Genomic DNA, 15,596 nt, shown 5'->3' on the forward strand with positions numbered 1-15,596 from the left:
CTGTAAAAAATTCTGAACAAACAACCTCTGCTATCTTTTTTTTAAAAAACTGCAATCTGCTAAACTGCAATCTGCTATCCTTTTTTTTTTTTTTAAAAACTCTGCAAAAAACCCTTCCTTTTTTTTAAAAAAAATGTCTGCTTAGAAAAAACGATACAACGATACCCGGATTGTAAAATTTGCAGCCACCACCGTTCTGCCGTCCTCAGCCAACAGTGTCCTCAACCAACAATTCTGTTCTGCTACCTGCTGGTATAATTGCAGCCAACAGTCCTCACCGTTCTGCCGACCTCAGGAATTCTGCACCGCTGCTGGATTCTACAAGCTTCAACCCGACTCCAACGATCTGCTACCGTCGCAACGCTATTGCAACGCGTCCGCCGTCCACGCTCTTCAGCGTATTCTTCAAGCCGTCCACGCCAGGGAGTCTTGCCGTCCACACCGGGGATTCTTGCCACAGGGATAAAGCCGTCCACGCCAGGGAGTCTTGCCGTCCACACCGGGGATTCTTGCCACAGGGATAAATCACGACAAGGGTTTGATCACTTTGATCACAGGAGTTTTGTCTGGCTCTGATACCACTTCTTCAATTGAGAGCAGAGAAAGAAAGAAACAGCAAGCACAAAACGAGAGAGAAGACCAAGAACCAATGAAACTGATTTTTGTATCTGTTTTATTCGATGATTTGTTTTCATTACATGGCATTCAATATAACTTGTGAACAGCTACCGTTACATATAACTAAACTAACCGTAACTAAAAAAACTAAATTGGTTACGAAACTGTTTGACCAAGTTCGTTGTCAAACCAACATTAATTGGGTCAATAAATCACCCACTTAAATGCATTTCTTATTCTAAAACACTCTTCACCATTCTGGTTCTTGATTGTCTCAATGAATTTCCCACTTCGAAAATTGAAGTAAAATGTATTTCTTATTCTAAAACACTCTGCACCATTCTGGTTCTTGATTGTCTCAATGGATTTCCCTCTTCCAAAATTGAAGTAAAATGCATTTCTTCATCCAATTTTCTTTGGGCCATTCTCATTTCTCATTGTTTTAGTAAATCTCATTTTGAAAATTTAAGTAAAATGTATTTCTAAATCCAATAGTTTTTTATTGTCTCAATAAAATCTCAAATTTGAATATTCAACCAAAATACATTTCTTAATCCAATTCTCTCTGTACATTCTGGTTCATGATAGTCTCAAAATATATCCCACATTGAAACCTTAGGCAAAATGCATTGTTAATCCAATTCTCTGTCATTCTGGTTCTTAATTATCTCAATAAATTCCCCATTTTGCAATAAAAATAAGATATGTTCGTTCATTAACCATTAGTATATTACATTACAGCAATCACACTATTTTAAACCTATGAAAGGAAATTACATCTCAAAAACAGGAAACCTAATTGGAACAAAGTTTCACTAATATGCAAATTTAACCTTTACAACCTTCCGTTTCCATTATTTCATGCAGAGGAGATCTCCACTCCGGGAATCGATTGTTCTTGTATTCTTTCCACTCTTTCCACCACTCCATGAAGCTGCTCCCTTCCAAGAAAACATCTGAGGAAATGTTGCGATCATTGATCATTTTTGTCGCATAACCTTCAAACATTTCAAGACTTCCTAACTTTTGCTGCTGCCCCTGTTCCAGATTTTTCATTTCTTTCAAAGCCTCTTCTACTTGTGCCCAAAAGCACGAGTCCTGAGTGAGGGATGCAAGCTTTGTGCGACTGCTCCGACCTTTTGAACTGCGAGTTTTTTCTTTCTCTTCCATCCATTTCTCAAGAACTTTATGACGAGTGGGTCTTCCATCCGAAAGATGACAAGCGATAATAATGTGCAATATCCAGAGGCTCCACAAGTCTTCTATATGCAGTGCCAGCGTTTATCCACTTATTTTGAGATTGGAAATCACTGGGCAACTCATGTTTCTTCCACATTTCAATAATCTCATCCCAAAACCCGTCCAGCCTTTCCCTTCACAAATTAGTATCGATATCCTCATGTTTCCTGAAGGAATCATAATATGTGATGGCATTTTCCTTCTCACAACGCTCTTTAGACCACTCAAGCTCTGCCATAATACATTGTTTCTCACTTAATTCAATTGCTAGCTTAGCAATGTTTGTGTTATGCTTGTTTTCAATATCCCTGGCCATTTGTAGGGCAATTGGTGCATCATCATTCTGCACAAAGTCCAATTTGCCAATTCAAGAACACAAGTCTCGGTGAGTAGCTAAAATTAAAATTAATTTTCATAGATGCAGATAAAATTCAGTGTCACATTATAATTTAATATCAAACTTTTTGGCAATAAGAAACTAGCAGAACTTTCAGTCAAGCTAAGAGGATATCCTTTTTTTTTTTCTTATCAAAGACGAGCAAATCAACAGTGAACTTTTATATATATATAACAGGTATAAGGTGGATGTATGTTAGTTCATAATTTAGTTCATAATACTTGGGCAATTTACTTATATAAAACTAACTTTAACATTAAATAGTTTTTATTTGTTTTTTCAAATTACCTGAGCACCAACACCAATGGCTTCCAGCTGCAATGACAGTCCCATCTTGTCAGAAGATTCTGAATCAGGTTTTGCAGTTCTTCTCCCACTTATGGACTTTTCTATGACATGATTCAAAACAGAACCATACTCTACACAGAGCTGACGAGCTCAGCTCGCTCTTGGATTCTGTAATGGATCTTTTCCCCTTTAATGCACAAAGAGCATTTAATTTACAAGATATTCTGGAATGGATATTTTTCTCTTTAATGCACAAAGAGGATTTAATTTACAAAATATACAAACAAAAGATATAATGATAAATTAATTCAAACTGCTATAAAAAATAATAATAATAAATTTACAAAAATAAAGAGAGAACGGTTTGAGCCCAGATCCAACCAACGAATATAAAAAATTTAGTGGAAAATGAACAAGAAATTTAGATACCTCAATGGAATACACTGGGAATTGGCTTTCAGCCAGGTGGCATGATTTAACTCCCCATTTTCAGCTCAGTTTCTTCAATTATAATTTAAGCTTCGGAAGATTCAAATTCGATTCAGCCTCCAACCTTTAGAACTTTACAATTTCACATATACAACACACACAAGACATATGACATGAAACAAACACAAAAAAGCAACTGCAAATAATTCACAGGGATCACAGGGAAGACTTATGACATGAAACAAACACAAGAAAGCAACTCCTAATAATACACTGACATAAACAAACGAGACAAAGACCAAAACATAACATAGATAAAGGAGAAGGTGAATGCGAATAATCAGAGCTAAATGTAACCTCTGAATAATAAGTTTCTTTGATTTGCATTTCTATGAGCAAATCGTTCTATCTCGAACCTACTTCTCTCTTTTTCTGCACTGATATTTGAAATTTAGTTGAGAACATTTAATAATCCTCCTTCCTAAGTTCAGGTAGATTCACTGCATTCCAATGTCGCTCTATCCTCCATTTTGCTTGGACAGACCACCTAATAAAACAATAACAATTCATATCAGACCATTGATAAAATTAAATGAAAGATACATTTGCTATGCACGACAGATATTAAAGGAATATAGTAAATTAATGTAGAGAATGCGCGGAATCTTGAAAATTGAAGAGTATCATACACTTCGCCGAACCAATTATCCCCCTATCCCCCAGGATACCACACCTCCAAAAACCCTGAGAGAATCGCCCCATTTTTCCAATATCACAAATAGTGTGAAGGGGAATACGCTCGTGATGGGCTTCTGCTGTAATCCCACACACCACCAGAAGCGGAATCGGGGAGGCACCTCGCCGGACAAATAAGCACTCGTATTTGAGCGTCCTCGTGAGAACAGAAACAGAGGTCCACATGAAAAGCTGCCACAAAAACCGAAATGAAGCTGCGGCCAAGAAGCGGAATCCAGAGGATTCAGGGGAAACCATTATCAACACTGCGCCTAGAACGACCTAATAACGCGCCAACGCTCGCCGGTTGATCACAACACTGCACAATTATTCTTCATCTTTATCACTGGGCACTTCCCCGGACGACGCAGCACCCGGATTTGAGCGTCCTCGTGAGGACAGAAACAAAGGTCCACAGGCCACAAAAATCGAAATGAAGACGCGTTACGGACACATAGTATACACGGCCAAATTCAAAATAATGTGGGCGGGAAAATTTCAAAATTTGTTGGGAAAATTCAAATCTCGATAGTGGTTTAAATTAATTCAGTTCACATGTATCATGCGCATGGGGATGATGCATCTCGCATTGGCATAAGTTATAGATGGATGATTTACAAAGACATCAACCCAATCTCTGGAAAGTAAGTATTTGCCGGAGAAATTATATCCACGAATTGACAGTCAAAACTGATGTAATGATCTATAGAGGTGGAAATAGGGCTGGCCCATTCCCAGCCGGCCAGAAACACATTCTCCGACCGACCATTGCCTGGCCGTTCTCCGTCATCGTAAACAGAATTCTTCCCGGCCGGCGACATCATCCGGGCAACTTTACCGCCTGGGTAGACTACTCCCACCAGAAATAAGTCCGTCAGCCGAATCTTTTCGAAGCTAGTCTGCCACCGAACTGTGTAATTCTGAGTCGTGTCATGCCATAGTGTACGCGTGTCCTAACAGCAAATATCCTAATCGGAGTAAGGCGATCCATGGGTTGCTGTCCTCCTGCGACGCTGCCACAACAATGGCCGCCGATGCTTTGCGCTATCCATTATTTTCAATCACCACGTTCGATAATCATTTCCTTCGTTTCAGATTCTTCTATCAGTTTTATAAATCCCTGAACAATTCAGAACCTTTAGTTTTTTTATTTCAGGACGCTAGCTGTTTTGTAAATTGTGACATAACAAGCGATTGAGATTTGCAGAGGTTTTGTATACTGTAAATATATGTCGGGCTTATCGCTAGCTGTAGCGCCTCGCTTGCAGAGCGAGATGGGCGAAGGGGAGCCGGACGTGAGAGGGCAAGGTTTAATGGGCGGCGTGATGGGTTCCCTGAGAGTAATTGAACTCCAGCTGGTCGCTTTCATTCTGGTTTTTTCGGCCAGCGGTTTGGTACCTCTGGTAGACCTGGTATCTCCGGTATTTGTGTCGTTATATTTGCTTGCGTTGTCTCGCTGGGCGTTCCCAAGCTACAGGAAGCCCAGGAACGCGGAGGAGGTTTTCCATGGGAGCAGAATGTTTCAGCTTTATGTTGTCGTGGGCACAACGGTGGGCCTTTTCCTGCCTCTCTCCTACGTTCTTGGAGGGTTTGCCAGAGGAGACCAAGAGGCCGTTCGGTCTGCAACGCCCCATCTGTTCCTGCTCTCTTTTCAAATTCTGAGCGAGAATATTATCATGGGTTTGTCCATATTTTCGCCGCCGGTTCGGGCTCTCGTGCCGCTTCTCTACACCGTTCGGCGCGTTTTCCTTTTAATTGACTGGACCCACGCAACGTTTTTCAATAGCAAGGTGCCCAAGAATCCGCGCATTCAGGTAACTCTTGTATTGTACAGTCAGGTCCTCTAAAGATCGAACATTGGGTAGGTCGGTTAGGTCGTTTGGTTAGTTTTCAATGTTGGGTACTTCTCAACATGGGAAGATGGCAGATAGTTTTTTCATCCTTAGTAGTTTTAGTAGTTTTTCATCGAATATTGATTAGTATTTAGTAGACTGCTCAATGTTCTAGTTTTTCATCCAATATTGATTAGTATTAATTAGACTACTCAATGTTCGGTAGTTTTCATTGTTTGGTAGTTTTCAATGTTGAGATGGGTAATTTTCATCCAAAGAGATCGGTAATTTTCAATGTTGGGCAGTTTTCATCCCAAGAGACGGGTATTTTTCATTGTTGGGTAGCTTTCAGTGTTGAGATGGGTAGTTTTCATCCCAAGAGATGAGTAGTTTTCAATGTTGGGTAGTTTTCATCCCAAGAGATGGGTGGTTTTCAATGTTGAGATCGGTAGTTTTCATCCCAAGAGATGGGTAATTTTCAATTGTGTGTAGTTTTCAATGTTCGGATGGGTAGTTTTCGTCCCAAGAGACGGGTAGTTTTTGGTAGTTTTCAATGGGTAGTTTTCGTCCCAAGAGACGGGTAGGTTTTGTAGCTTTCAATGTTGGGTAGGTAGATCACTTTTTAATCAACATTTTTCTTTGGCCATTTTTGTTTATTTTATGCCTTTAGCCTACTTCTTTTAAGAAAACAACTTAAATTTTGGCTTTACCTGAAAAAGTTAGTTAGTTTTTCATTCCTTGGTTGGTTGATAGGCTAGTATCTCATAGCCATTTTGATAACAAACTCACCATTTTGATGTTATATGATAAAGATATTCATAACATTTTGATGTTATGCTTCGGGTCTCATCTTTGGTTCAATGTGCGTGGTTTCTATATTTGATCATGCTCAACTTAAATCCTGCTATCAGCGACTAACACTAGATACTTTACCAAAGACCTTGGTTTTTATTTTTATCTAAATCAAAATATTAATATTAATCCTTGGGAAGTTAGCTTTGAGGATGGGTAGGTCGTTTCTTAATCCAGATGGGTAGAACATTTTTTAACAAATTTTGGCCTTTAGCCTACTTTATACAAATGGGTAGATCATTTCTTTTATCAAAGTTGGTCTTTAACCTACTTTATATAGATCTATAGGTCATTTTTTAACCAAGTTAGTCTTTAGCCAAAATCAAAAAACATAAAACCAACTTAAATTCTGGCTTTACCTGAAAAAGTTAGTTTGTCATTCCTTAATTAGTTGATATAGGAGTATCTCCTCGCCATTTTGATAACATGCTTACCATTTCGGTGTTATATGATAAATATTTTCATAGCAGTTTGATGTTATGCTCCCGGCCTCATCTTTGGTTCAATGTGCTTGGTTTCTATATTTGATCATGCTCTACTCAAATGCTGTTAACAGCTACTAACAGTAGATACTTTACCAAAGACCTTGGCTTTAATTTTTATCTAAATCAAAATATTGATTCATTTATCAAAGACCTTGGCTTTAATTTTATCTAAATCAAAATATTGATTCATTTATATGATAAAGATGTTCAGCATTTTGATGTTATATCTTCAGGGCTCATCTGTGGTTCAATATGCTTGGTTTCTATATATGATCATGCTCTACTCAAATGTTGTTAACAGCTACTAGCACTAGATATTTTACCAAAGACCTTGGCTTTAATTTTTATCTAAATCAAAAGATTAATCCATTGGGAAGTTGTTTTTGGGTATAAGTTTATGAGTCGATGTCATAGTACCCTTTGTCATTGTAGTGTTCAAACCAATTGACTCTAAATTAGATACTTTATCAAAGACCTTGGTTTTAATTTTTATCTAAATCAAAAGATTAATCCATTGGGAAGTTGTTTTTGGGTATAAGTTTGAGTCGATGTCATAGCACCTAGTGGTCAAATCAATTGAATCTAAATTTTCATCAACTGGGTATGTACGTTTGGCTTAATGTGACACAGCCCCTTTTAATTATAGTGATAACATTTCTAGATATTTCATGTCCTTTGTGATATATCTTCAGATAAGTGACTGTTAGTACACAGCTATTTAGCATCATTCTCATCTGCTGTTTTTTAAGTCCTCTAGGTTTTATTATTTTATTTAGCATCACTCTCATCTGCTGTTTTTCTACGTCCTCTAGGTTTGTCTTTTAAGTCCTCTTTTTCTTTTTCAAGTCCTCTAGGTTTTCCCTTTTTATTTAGCATCACTCTTCTATTTTATTTAGCATCACTCTCATCTGCTGTTTTTCTACGTCCTCTAGGTTTGTTTTTTAAGTCCTCTTTAGGCCTCTTTTTCTACGTCCTCTAGGTTTGTTTTTTAAGTCCTCTAGACTTTTCTATTTTATTTAGCATCACTCTTCTATTTTATTCAGCATCACTCTCATCTGCTGTTTTTCTACGTCCTCTAGGGTTTTTCTAAATCCTCTAGGTTTTTCTATTTTATTTAGCACCACTCTCATCTGCTGTTTTTTAATTCCCATAGGTGTTTTTCTACGTCCTCTAGGTTTTTCTATTTTATTTAGCACCACTCTCATGTGCTGTTTTTTAATTCCCATAGGTTTTTCTATAAAAAGGATTTATAACCTTTTGAGGTTTTAAGAGAATATCTGGAGTTAGATTTGAAAGGATCTATAACTTTTTTAGGTTTTAAGAGAATATCTGGGGTTAGAATTGAAAGGATCTACGTACGTGTTTATGTTCATGTTGTAATTTTTATTTTATAAATAATCTTTTAAAATGACAAATGGAATCTGTGGGATTTAAAAAAAATAATAACCTTTTTAGGTTTTAAGAGAGTATCTGGAGTTAGATTTGAAAGGATCTACGTACGTGTTTATGTTCATGTTGTAATTTTTATTTTATAAATAATCTTTTAAAATGACAAATGGCATCTTTGTGGGTTTTAAAAAAAATAATGATAATATTAAAAAATAATGGTAAATAGTATTTTTCTTTTTTATTTTTTTCTCTCTTTTTATTTTTTTTAAATCTTTTTTTAATGGTTAAGAGCATTTTTTTAATGATTTTTTAAAAAAAAATTTAATGGTTAAGAGCATTTTTATTTAATCTTTTTTAATGCTTAAGAGCTTTTTTCCTTTTAAGAGCTTTTTTCCTCTTAAGATAATGTTTAAGAACTTTTTTTCCTCTTGAGATGAAGTTTGAGTGGGCTTAATGGTTAATAGCAGGTTAAGAACTTTTTTTCCTCTTGAGATGAAAGGAGCTTTTTTCCTCTTAAGATAATGTTTAAGAACTTTTTTTCCTCTTGAGATGAAGTTTGAGTGGGCTTAATGGTTAATAGCAGGTTAAGAACTTTTTTTCCTCTTGAGATGAAGTTTGAGTGGGCTTAATGGTTAATAGCATGTGAGACGGATGCATGCTTTTTCTCTTTAGATAAAGCTTGAGTAGTTATGAGCATGTGTTTTTACTGGTTAAGAGTGAGACTAATAGTGAGCTTAATGGCTAAGAGCATGTGTTTCATTGTGACATAAAATAGTGGGTTTAATAGTTATGAGCATGTGTTTTTAATGGTTAAGAGTGAGACTAATAGTGGGGTTTTTAATGGTTAAGAGCATGTGTTTCCTCTTTAGGTAAAGCTTGAGTGAGTTTAATGGTTAAGAGTATTTGTTTCATCTTAAGATAGAGCTTGAGTGGGCTTAATGGTTAAGAGTATGTGTTTCATTGTAAGATAGAGCTTGAGTGGGTTTAATAGTTAAGAGCATGAGTTTCTACATAAAGTTTGAGGTAAAGTTTGAGCGAGCTTAATGATTAAGAGTGTGTGCTTAATAGTTAAGAGCATGTGTTTCTACATAAAGTTTGAGATAAAGTTTGAGTGCGCTTAATGGTTAAGAGCATCTATTTCATAGAGTGGGCTTAATGGTTAAGAGTGTGTTTCATGGTGAGATAAAGCTTAAGTGGGCTTCATAGTTAAGAGCATGTGTTTCTACATAAAGTATGAGATAAAGTATGAGTGAGCTTAATGGTTAATAGCATGTTTTTCTTTCTTTAGATAAAGCTTGAGTGTCTCTTTCTTTAGATAAAGCTTGAGTGGGCTTAATGGTTAAGAGCACGTGTTTTATGTGTTTTATCAAGTGGGCTTAATAGTTAAGAGTATGTGCATGCTTGAGTGGGATTAATGGTTAAGAGCATGTGCTTCATAGAGTGGGTTTAATGATTAAGAGTATGTGTTTCATCGTGAGATAAAGCTTGAGTGGGCTTAAAGTTAAGAGCATGTGTTTCTACATAAAGTTTGAGATAACGTTTGAATGAGCTTAATGATTAAGAGCATGTGTTTTTTTAAGATAAAGCTTGAGAGGGCCTAATGGTTAGGAGCATGTGTTTTTTTCTAAGATAAAGCTTGAGTGGGTCTAATAGTTAAGAGCATGTGTGAGCATGTGTTTCTTCCTAAGATAAAGCTTGAGTGGGCCTAATGTTTAAGAGCACCTCTTTCTTCCTAAGAGGTCACAAGCTCAAAACCAAAGAGGTATAGTATGATTAAGAGCACCTCTGTCCTCCTCAGAGGTCACAAGTTCAAAACCAGAGGGGTATAGTTGGTTAAGAGCACCTCTTTCCTCTTAAGAGGTCACCAGTTCAGAACGAGAGGGGTATAACATGGTTAAGAGCACCTCTTTCATCCTAAAAGCTCACAAATTCATTCAGAACTAGAGGGTAGAGTATGTATTCTTTCGTAGACTTCGTGAGTGAGAGGAAGTGGTTGCAGAGTATGTATGCTTTCGTAGACTTAATGAGTGAGAGGAAGTGGTTCTTTCTTTAGATAAATCTTGAGTGGGCTTAATGGTTAAGAGTATGTGTTTCATAGTGAGATAAAGCTTGAGTGGGCTTAAAGTTAAGAGCATGTGTTTCTACATAAAGTTTGAGATAATGTTTGAGTGAGCTTAATGGTTAAGAGCATGTGTTTTTCTAAGATAAAGCTTGAGTGGGCCTAATAGTTAAGAGCACCTCTTTCTTCCGAAAAGGTTACAAGCTCAAAACCAGAGAGTTATAGTATGTTTAAGAGCACCTCTCTCTTCCTAAGAGGTCACAAGCTCAAAAATAGAGAGGTATAGTATCGTTAAGAGCACCTCTTTCCTCCTAAGAGGTCATAAGTTCAAAATGAGAGGGGTATAGTATGGTTAAGAGCACATCTTTCCTCCTAAGAGGTCACAAGTTCAGAACCAAAGGGGTATAACATGGTTAAGAGCACCTCTTTCATCCTAAGAGGTCACGAGTTCAGAACTAGAGGATAGAGTATATAGCTTTCGTAGAGTTCGTGAGTGAGAGGAAGTGGTTGCAGGGTATGTATGCTTTCATAGACTTAGTGAGTGTGAGGAAGTGGTTTTAGAGTATGTATGCTTTTGTAGACTTAGTGAGTGAGAGGAGGGGTTGTCTTTTGTTCTACAAACAAGGAGGTTTCATTCACAAAAGTGTATTTGAGTGGGTTTAATGCTTAAGAGTAGCTCTCTTCTTAAGAGGTCATAGGTTCAAAACAAAGGGGTAGACTATGTATGCTTTTCTAGACTTCTGAGGTGAGCGGAGGTGGGTCTTTTGTTTTACAAACAAGGGGTTTTGTCTATCCTCCTAAGAGGTCACAAGTTCAAAACCAAAGGGGTAGAGTATGTATGCTTTCCAATTAAAGGCTTAGTGGAGGTGGGTCTTTTGTTCCACAAACAAGGAGGTTTCATCACAAAATTGCTTAGCTGATTTTGTTTAGCTTCACACTGATTTTAAAATTACACCTTATCTTATAAAAATCTTATAATAATAAAGAATCCATACCCTATTGCCTATGAGCATGTTATCAATTACACCTTATCTTATAAAAATCTTATAATAATAAAGAATCCATACCCTATTGCCTATGAGCATGTTATCTATGTGACGATAATCTTTTAAAATTCGTTTTTTATCTATTATTGAAAATTATAATGCAAAGGAGAATTAATATTGTAAATTGTGTTTTAAGGTACATTTTTATTTGTATTTTTACAAAATCTAAACAATTACAGGGACCTCTGGTCTCTGGGCTTTTTGGCTTTTATCTTTTGATTAACCATTCATAATTCTTATCCAGGTCATATTTAAAAAGCTCAAGAAGCTCAAACTTTGAAGTTAAAATGGCTACGACCATCTCTGCGTTTTTAGGCTTTTATCTTTCGGTTAACAATTCATAAATTCGTATCCATGTAAAGCTCAAGAAGCTCAAACTTTAAAGTTCAAATGTCTACGACCATAACTCTAACTATAAATGCCTTACCGAATCCTTACCCTATTACCTATGAGCATGTTATCTATGTGACGATAATCTTTTAAAATTCGTTTTTTATCTATTATTGCAAATTATAATGCAAAGGAGAATTAATATTGTAAATTGTGTTATAAGGTACATTTTTATTTGTATTTTTACAAAATCTAAACAATTACAGGGACCTCTGGTCTCTGGGCTTTTAGGCTTTTATCTTTTGATTAACAATTCATAATTCGTATCCAGGTCATATTTAAAAATCCCAAGAAGCTCAAACTTTAAAGTTAAAATGGCTACGACCATCGCTCAAACTTTAAAGTTAAAATGGCTACGACCATCTCTGGGCTTTTAGGCTTTTATCTTTTGGTTAACAGTTCATAAATTCGTATCCATGTAAAGCTCAAGAAGCTCAAACTTTAAAGTTCGAATGTCTACGACCATAACTGTAACTATAAATTCCTTACACCTAACTGCTATAAATGCCTTACACTTAAATGCAAATACCTTAATTTTAGGTGTAGCCAAAGAACTGCATTTTTATAACTTAAATGCAAATACCTTACTTTTAGGTGTAGCCAAAGAACTGCATTTTTATTTTTATTTTACAAAAACAACTGCATTTTTATTTTTATTTTACAAAAACTAAACATTTGCAGAAGCTCATGAAGCTCAAACTTTAAAGCTAAAACGTCTATGACCATAACTGTAACTATATGCCTTACACCTAACTGCAAATGCCTTACATTTAGATATGCCTTACACCTAACTGCAAATGCCTTACTTTTAAGTCTACCTTACTTTCAGGTGTAGCCATAGAACTGCATTTTTATTTCTATTTTTACAAAAACTAAATAATTGCAGGGAGCTCTGGTCTTTTATCTTTTGTTTAACCATTCATAATTCATATTCATGTCATATTTGAAATATTCATGTCATATTTAAAAAGTTCAAGAAGCTCAAACTTTAAAGTTCTTTATATTTTGTTTAACCATTCATAATTCATATCCATGTCATATTTGAAAAGTCCAAGAGCTCCAAACTTTAAAGTTAAAATGTCTACGACCATAACTGTAAATGCCTTACTTTTATGCCTTACTTTACTTAAAGGTAAAATGTCTACGACCATATCTGGTCTTTTATCTTTTGGTTAACAATTCATAATTCGTATCCTTGTCATCTTTAAAAAGCTGAAGAAGCTCAAAATTTAAAGTTAAAATGTCTACGGCCATAACTGTAACTATAAATGCCTTACACTTAACTGCTATAAATGCCTTACACCTAAATGCAAAAGCCTTACTTTTAGGTGTAGCCAAAGAACTGCATTTTTATTTTTAGTTTACAAAAGCTAAACATTTGCAGAAGCTCAAGAAGCTCAAACTTTAATGTTAAAATGTCTATGACCATAACTGTAACTATATATGTCTTACACCTAACTGCAAATGCCTTACTTTTAGGTCTACCTTGCATTTTTATTGCTATTTTTAGAAAAACTAAGCAATTGCAGGGACCTCTGGTCTTTTATCTTTTGGATAACCATTCATAATTCATATCCATGTCATATTTAAAAAGTTCAAGAAGCTCGAACTTTAAAGTTCATTTATCTTTTCGTTAACCATTCATAATTCATATCCATGCCACATTTAGAAAGTCCAAGAACTCCAAACTTTAAAGTTAAACTGTCTACGACCATAACTGTAAATGCCTTGCACCTAACTGCAAATGCCCTACTTTTATCATTTTATTCTTTTTGTAGGACAAGATATGGATCTGGTTTGGACGAGGTCTGACTGTAACTATAAATGCCTTTACACTTAACTGCTATAAATGCCTTACACCTAAATGCAAAAGCCTTACTTTTAGGTGTAGCCAAAGAACTGCATTTTTATTTTTATTTTACAAAAACTAAACATTTGCAGAAGCTCAAGAAGCTCAAACTTTAATGTTAAAATGTCTATGACCATAACTGTAACTATATATGCTTACACCTAACTGCAAATGCCTTACTTTTAGGTCTACCTTACTTTCAGGTCTAGCCATTTTTATTGTTATTTTTAGAAAAACTAAGCAATTTTTATTGTTATTTTTAGAAAAACTAAGCAATTGCAGGGACCTCTGGTCTTTTATCTTTTGGTTAACCATTCATAATTCATATCCATGTCATATTTAAAGAGTTCAAGAAGCTCGAACTTTAAATTTCTTTTATCTTTTGGTTAACCATTCATAATTCATATCCATGCCACATTTAGTAATTCATATCCATGTCATAATTAAAGAGTTCAAGAAGCTCGAACTTTAAAGTTCTTTTATCTTTTGGTTAACCATTCATAATTCATATCCATGCCACATTTAGAAAGTCCAAGAACTCCAAACTTTAAAGTTAAACTGTCTACGACCATAACTGTAAATGCCTTGCACCTAACTGCAAATGCCTTACTTTTATCATTTTATTCTTTTTGTAGGACAAGATATGGATTTGGTTTGGACGAGGCCTGGCTTCTGCAAATCTTATTTATTTTACGATTAATCTCTTCTGTTTCCTCATTCCGAGATTCCTACCGCGTGCTTTCGAGAGATACTTCAAGGAAAGAGATGAGTGTCAAGGAAAAGTTGCCGAGATTGAACCTCAGAAGAAAGATCAGGCGCAGAAGAAATCTGAATGATTCACATTCCATATAAATCCGAATGCTGTAATGAATGGGGTATGGTATGCTTTTTTTCTTTTAAAGCTAGAAACTCTATGACCTTGAATTGCTTTTACCATGTAATTTATCATCCAACTTTTGATTTCTTGCTGCATGGAATTTTAGAAAATGATAATCTTGTTTAAATTGATCAAATGTATTCGCTCTCCGTCGCCATAATTTCCATTAAAATTCTCTCTCTGGCATATTTGGTGCAGACAGGACATAACGCTTTTCTCTACATGCATAGAATCTATGATCACAATTGGTTTTGATGGACTTTAAGCTGGATGATGCTCGATTCTCAATTTTAGTGGCGTGCAAGCTCAAAATAAATTTTAATTATAATATCTGAAGTCACAGCTTCTCCTAACCTTCCATATCTGGTGTGACAAATTAATTTGTAACTTAAATGTAGACTTGTTAAAAAAATCCAAGAGTATTCCATTCAAGTATGAAAAATCTGCGAATTTCATCTGCCGATCCTATATGGATGGGTTTGAGCTATTTATTAATTTGTAACTTAATCTACGAATTCCTTTTCTGTATGAACAATCTCCGAATTTCTGTAAAGGTTATTCCAGATGGAAAGCTGTGTGCTCTTATGTTTATATAGTTGCTATTTTTAATTTTTTTTCACTCAACATTTATATATTGTCAGTTCTTGAATGTGGAAAGACGAAGTTCTACATTCATCAGTTTAAAGTTACATACTTTAGATCAAAATATCACCTTGTTTGAAAATATCCTCAACTCAGTTTTAGTGTATATGCTTCTACATTCATCAGTTTTAAAGTTACATACTTTAGATCAAAATATCACCTTGTTTGAAAATATCCTCAACTCAGTTTTAGTGTATATGCTTCATTCTGCTTTTAAAAAAATACAACATATACCCTCCATTGCCAACCAAATATCAGAAGTTGATGTTTGCCTATGAAATGACACCAGCCTATTTCGTATTTTTAAGTCTTAATCTCTTTTATATGTACCTGTGGATAATAACTCCTCTTATGATTAATGAATATCTAATAAATTTATTTGTTAATTGGGTATCTAATAAATTTATTTGTTAATTGGGTGGTAACTCTAATACCTAAATGTACACCCTTTCCTTCCACAATTTCAGAG

The 15,596-nt window shown here is 35.4% G+C and overlaps 2 protein-coding genes across 4 annotated transcripts; one reads left to right on the plus strand and one right to left on the minus strand.

Moving 5' to 3' along the window:
- Positions 1–2,041: 2,041 nt before the first annotated feature.
- On the minus strand, positions 2,042–4,109 carry LOC149224665 (uncharacterized). The gene is made up of 4 exons (XM_089383581.1): positions 3,661–4,109; positions 2,972–3,518; positions 2,543–2,729; positions 2,042–2,200 (listed from the first exon to the last, which is right to left on the minus strand). Exons 1-2 carry the CDS (start codon positions 3,962–3,964, stop codon positions 3,490–3,492), a joined length of 333 nt encoding a protein of 110 aa, XP_089239707.1. The 5' UTR covers positions 3,965–4,109; the 3' UTR covers positions 2,042–2,200; positions 2,543–2,729; positions 2,972–3,489.
- Positions 4,110–4,662: 553 nt separating this feature from the next.
- Positions 4,663–15,076, plus strand: LOC149224666 (uncharacterized). 3 transcript variants are annotated; one of them, XM_089386208.1, is made up of 4 exons: positions 4,667–5,520; positions 13,538–13,565; positions 14,272–14,483; positions 14,684–15,076. In XM_089386208.1, exons 1-3 carry the CDS (start codon positions 4,936–4,938, stop codon positions 14,442–14,444), a joined length of 786 nt encoding a protein of 261 aa, XP_089242334.1. In that variant the 5' UTR covers positions 4,667–4,935; the 3' UTR covers positions 14,445–14,483; positions 14,684–15,076. The 3 variants fall into 3 exon arrangements, with proteins under 3 accessions (XP_089242335.1, XP_089242334.1, XP_089242333.1); XM_089386207.1 differs by having other exon boundaries at positions 4,668–5,520; positions 14,272–14,488; XM_089386209.1 differs by lacking the exon at positions 13,538–13,565 and having other exon boundaries at positions 4,663–5,520; positions 14,244–14,488.
- Positions 15,077–15,596: the final 520 nt, after the last annotated feature.

The sequence above is a fragment of the Pinus tabuliformis genome, chromosome Q (assembly GCF_031772625.1).
Source record: "Pinus tabuliformis cultivar Carrire ecotype Pingquan chromosome Q, CPIR1, whole genome shotgun sequence".
In the NCBI taxonomy this organism is placed as follows: Eukaryota; Viridiplantae; Streptophyta; class Pinopsida; order Pinales; family Pinaceae; genus Pinus; species Pinus tabuliformis.

Coding starts and splice junctions, on each gene's coding strand:
- LOC149224665 (XM_089383581.1), bottom strand. CDS start 3,964: ATGGTTTCCCCTGAATCCTCTGGATTCCGCTTCTTGGCCGCAGCTTCA. Junction 3,519..3,660: donor GATAATTGGTTCGGCGAAGT/GTATGATACTCT, acceptor TTGTTTTATTAG/GTGGTCTGTCCAAGCAAAAT.
- LOC149224666 (XM_089386209.1), top strand. CDS start 4,936: ATGTCGGGCTTATCGCTAGCTGTAGCGCCTCGCTTGCAGAGCGAGATG. Junction 5,521..14,243: donor CCAAGAATCCGCGCATTCAG/GTAACTCTTGTA, acceptor TTCTTTTTGTAG/GACAAGATATGGATTTGGTT.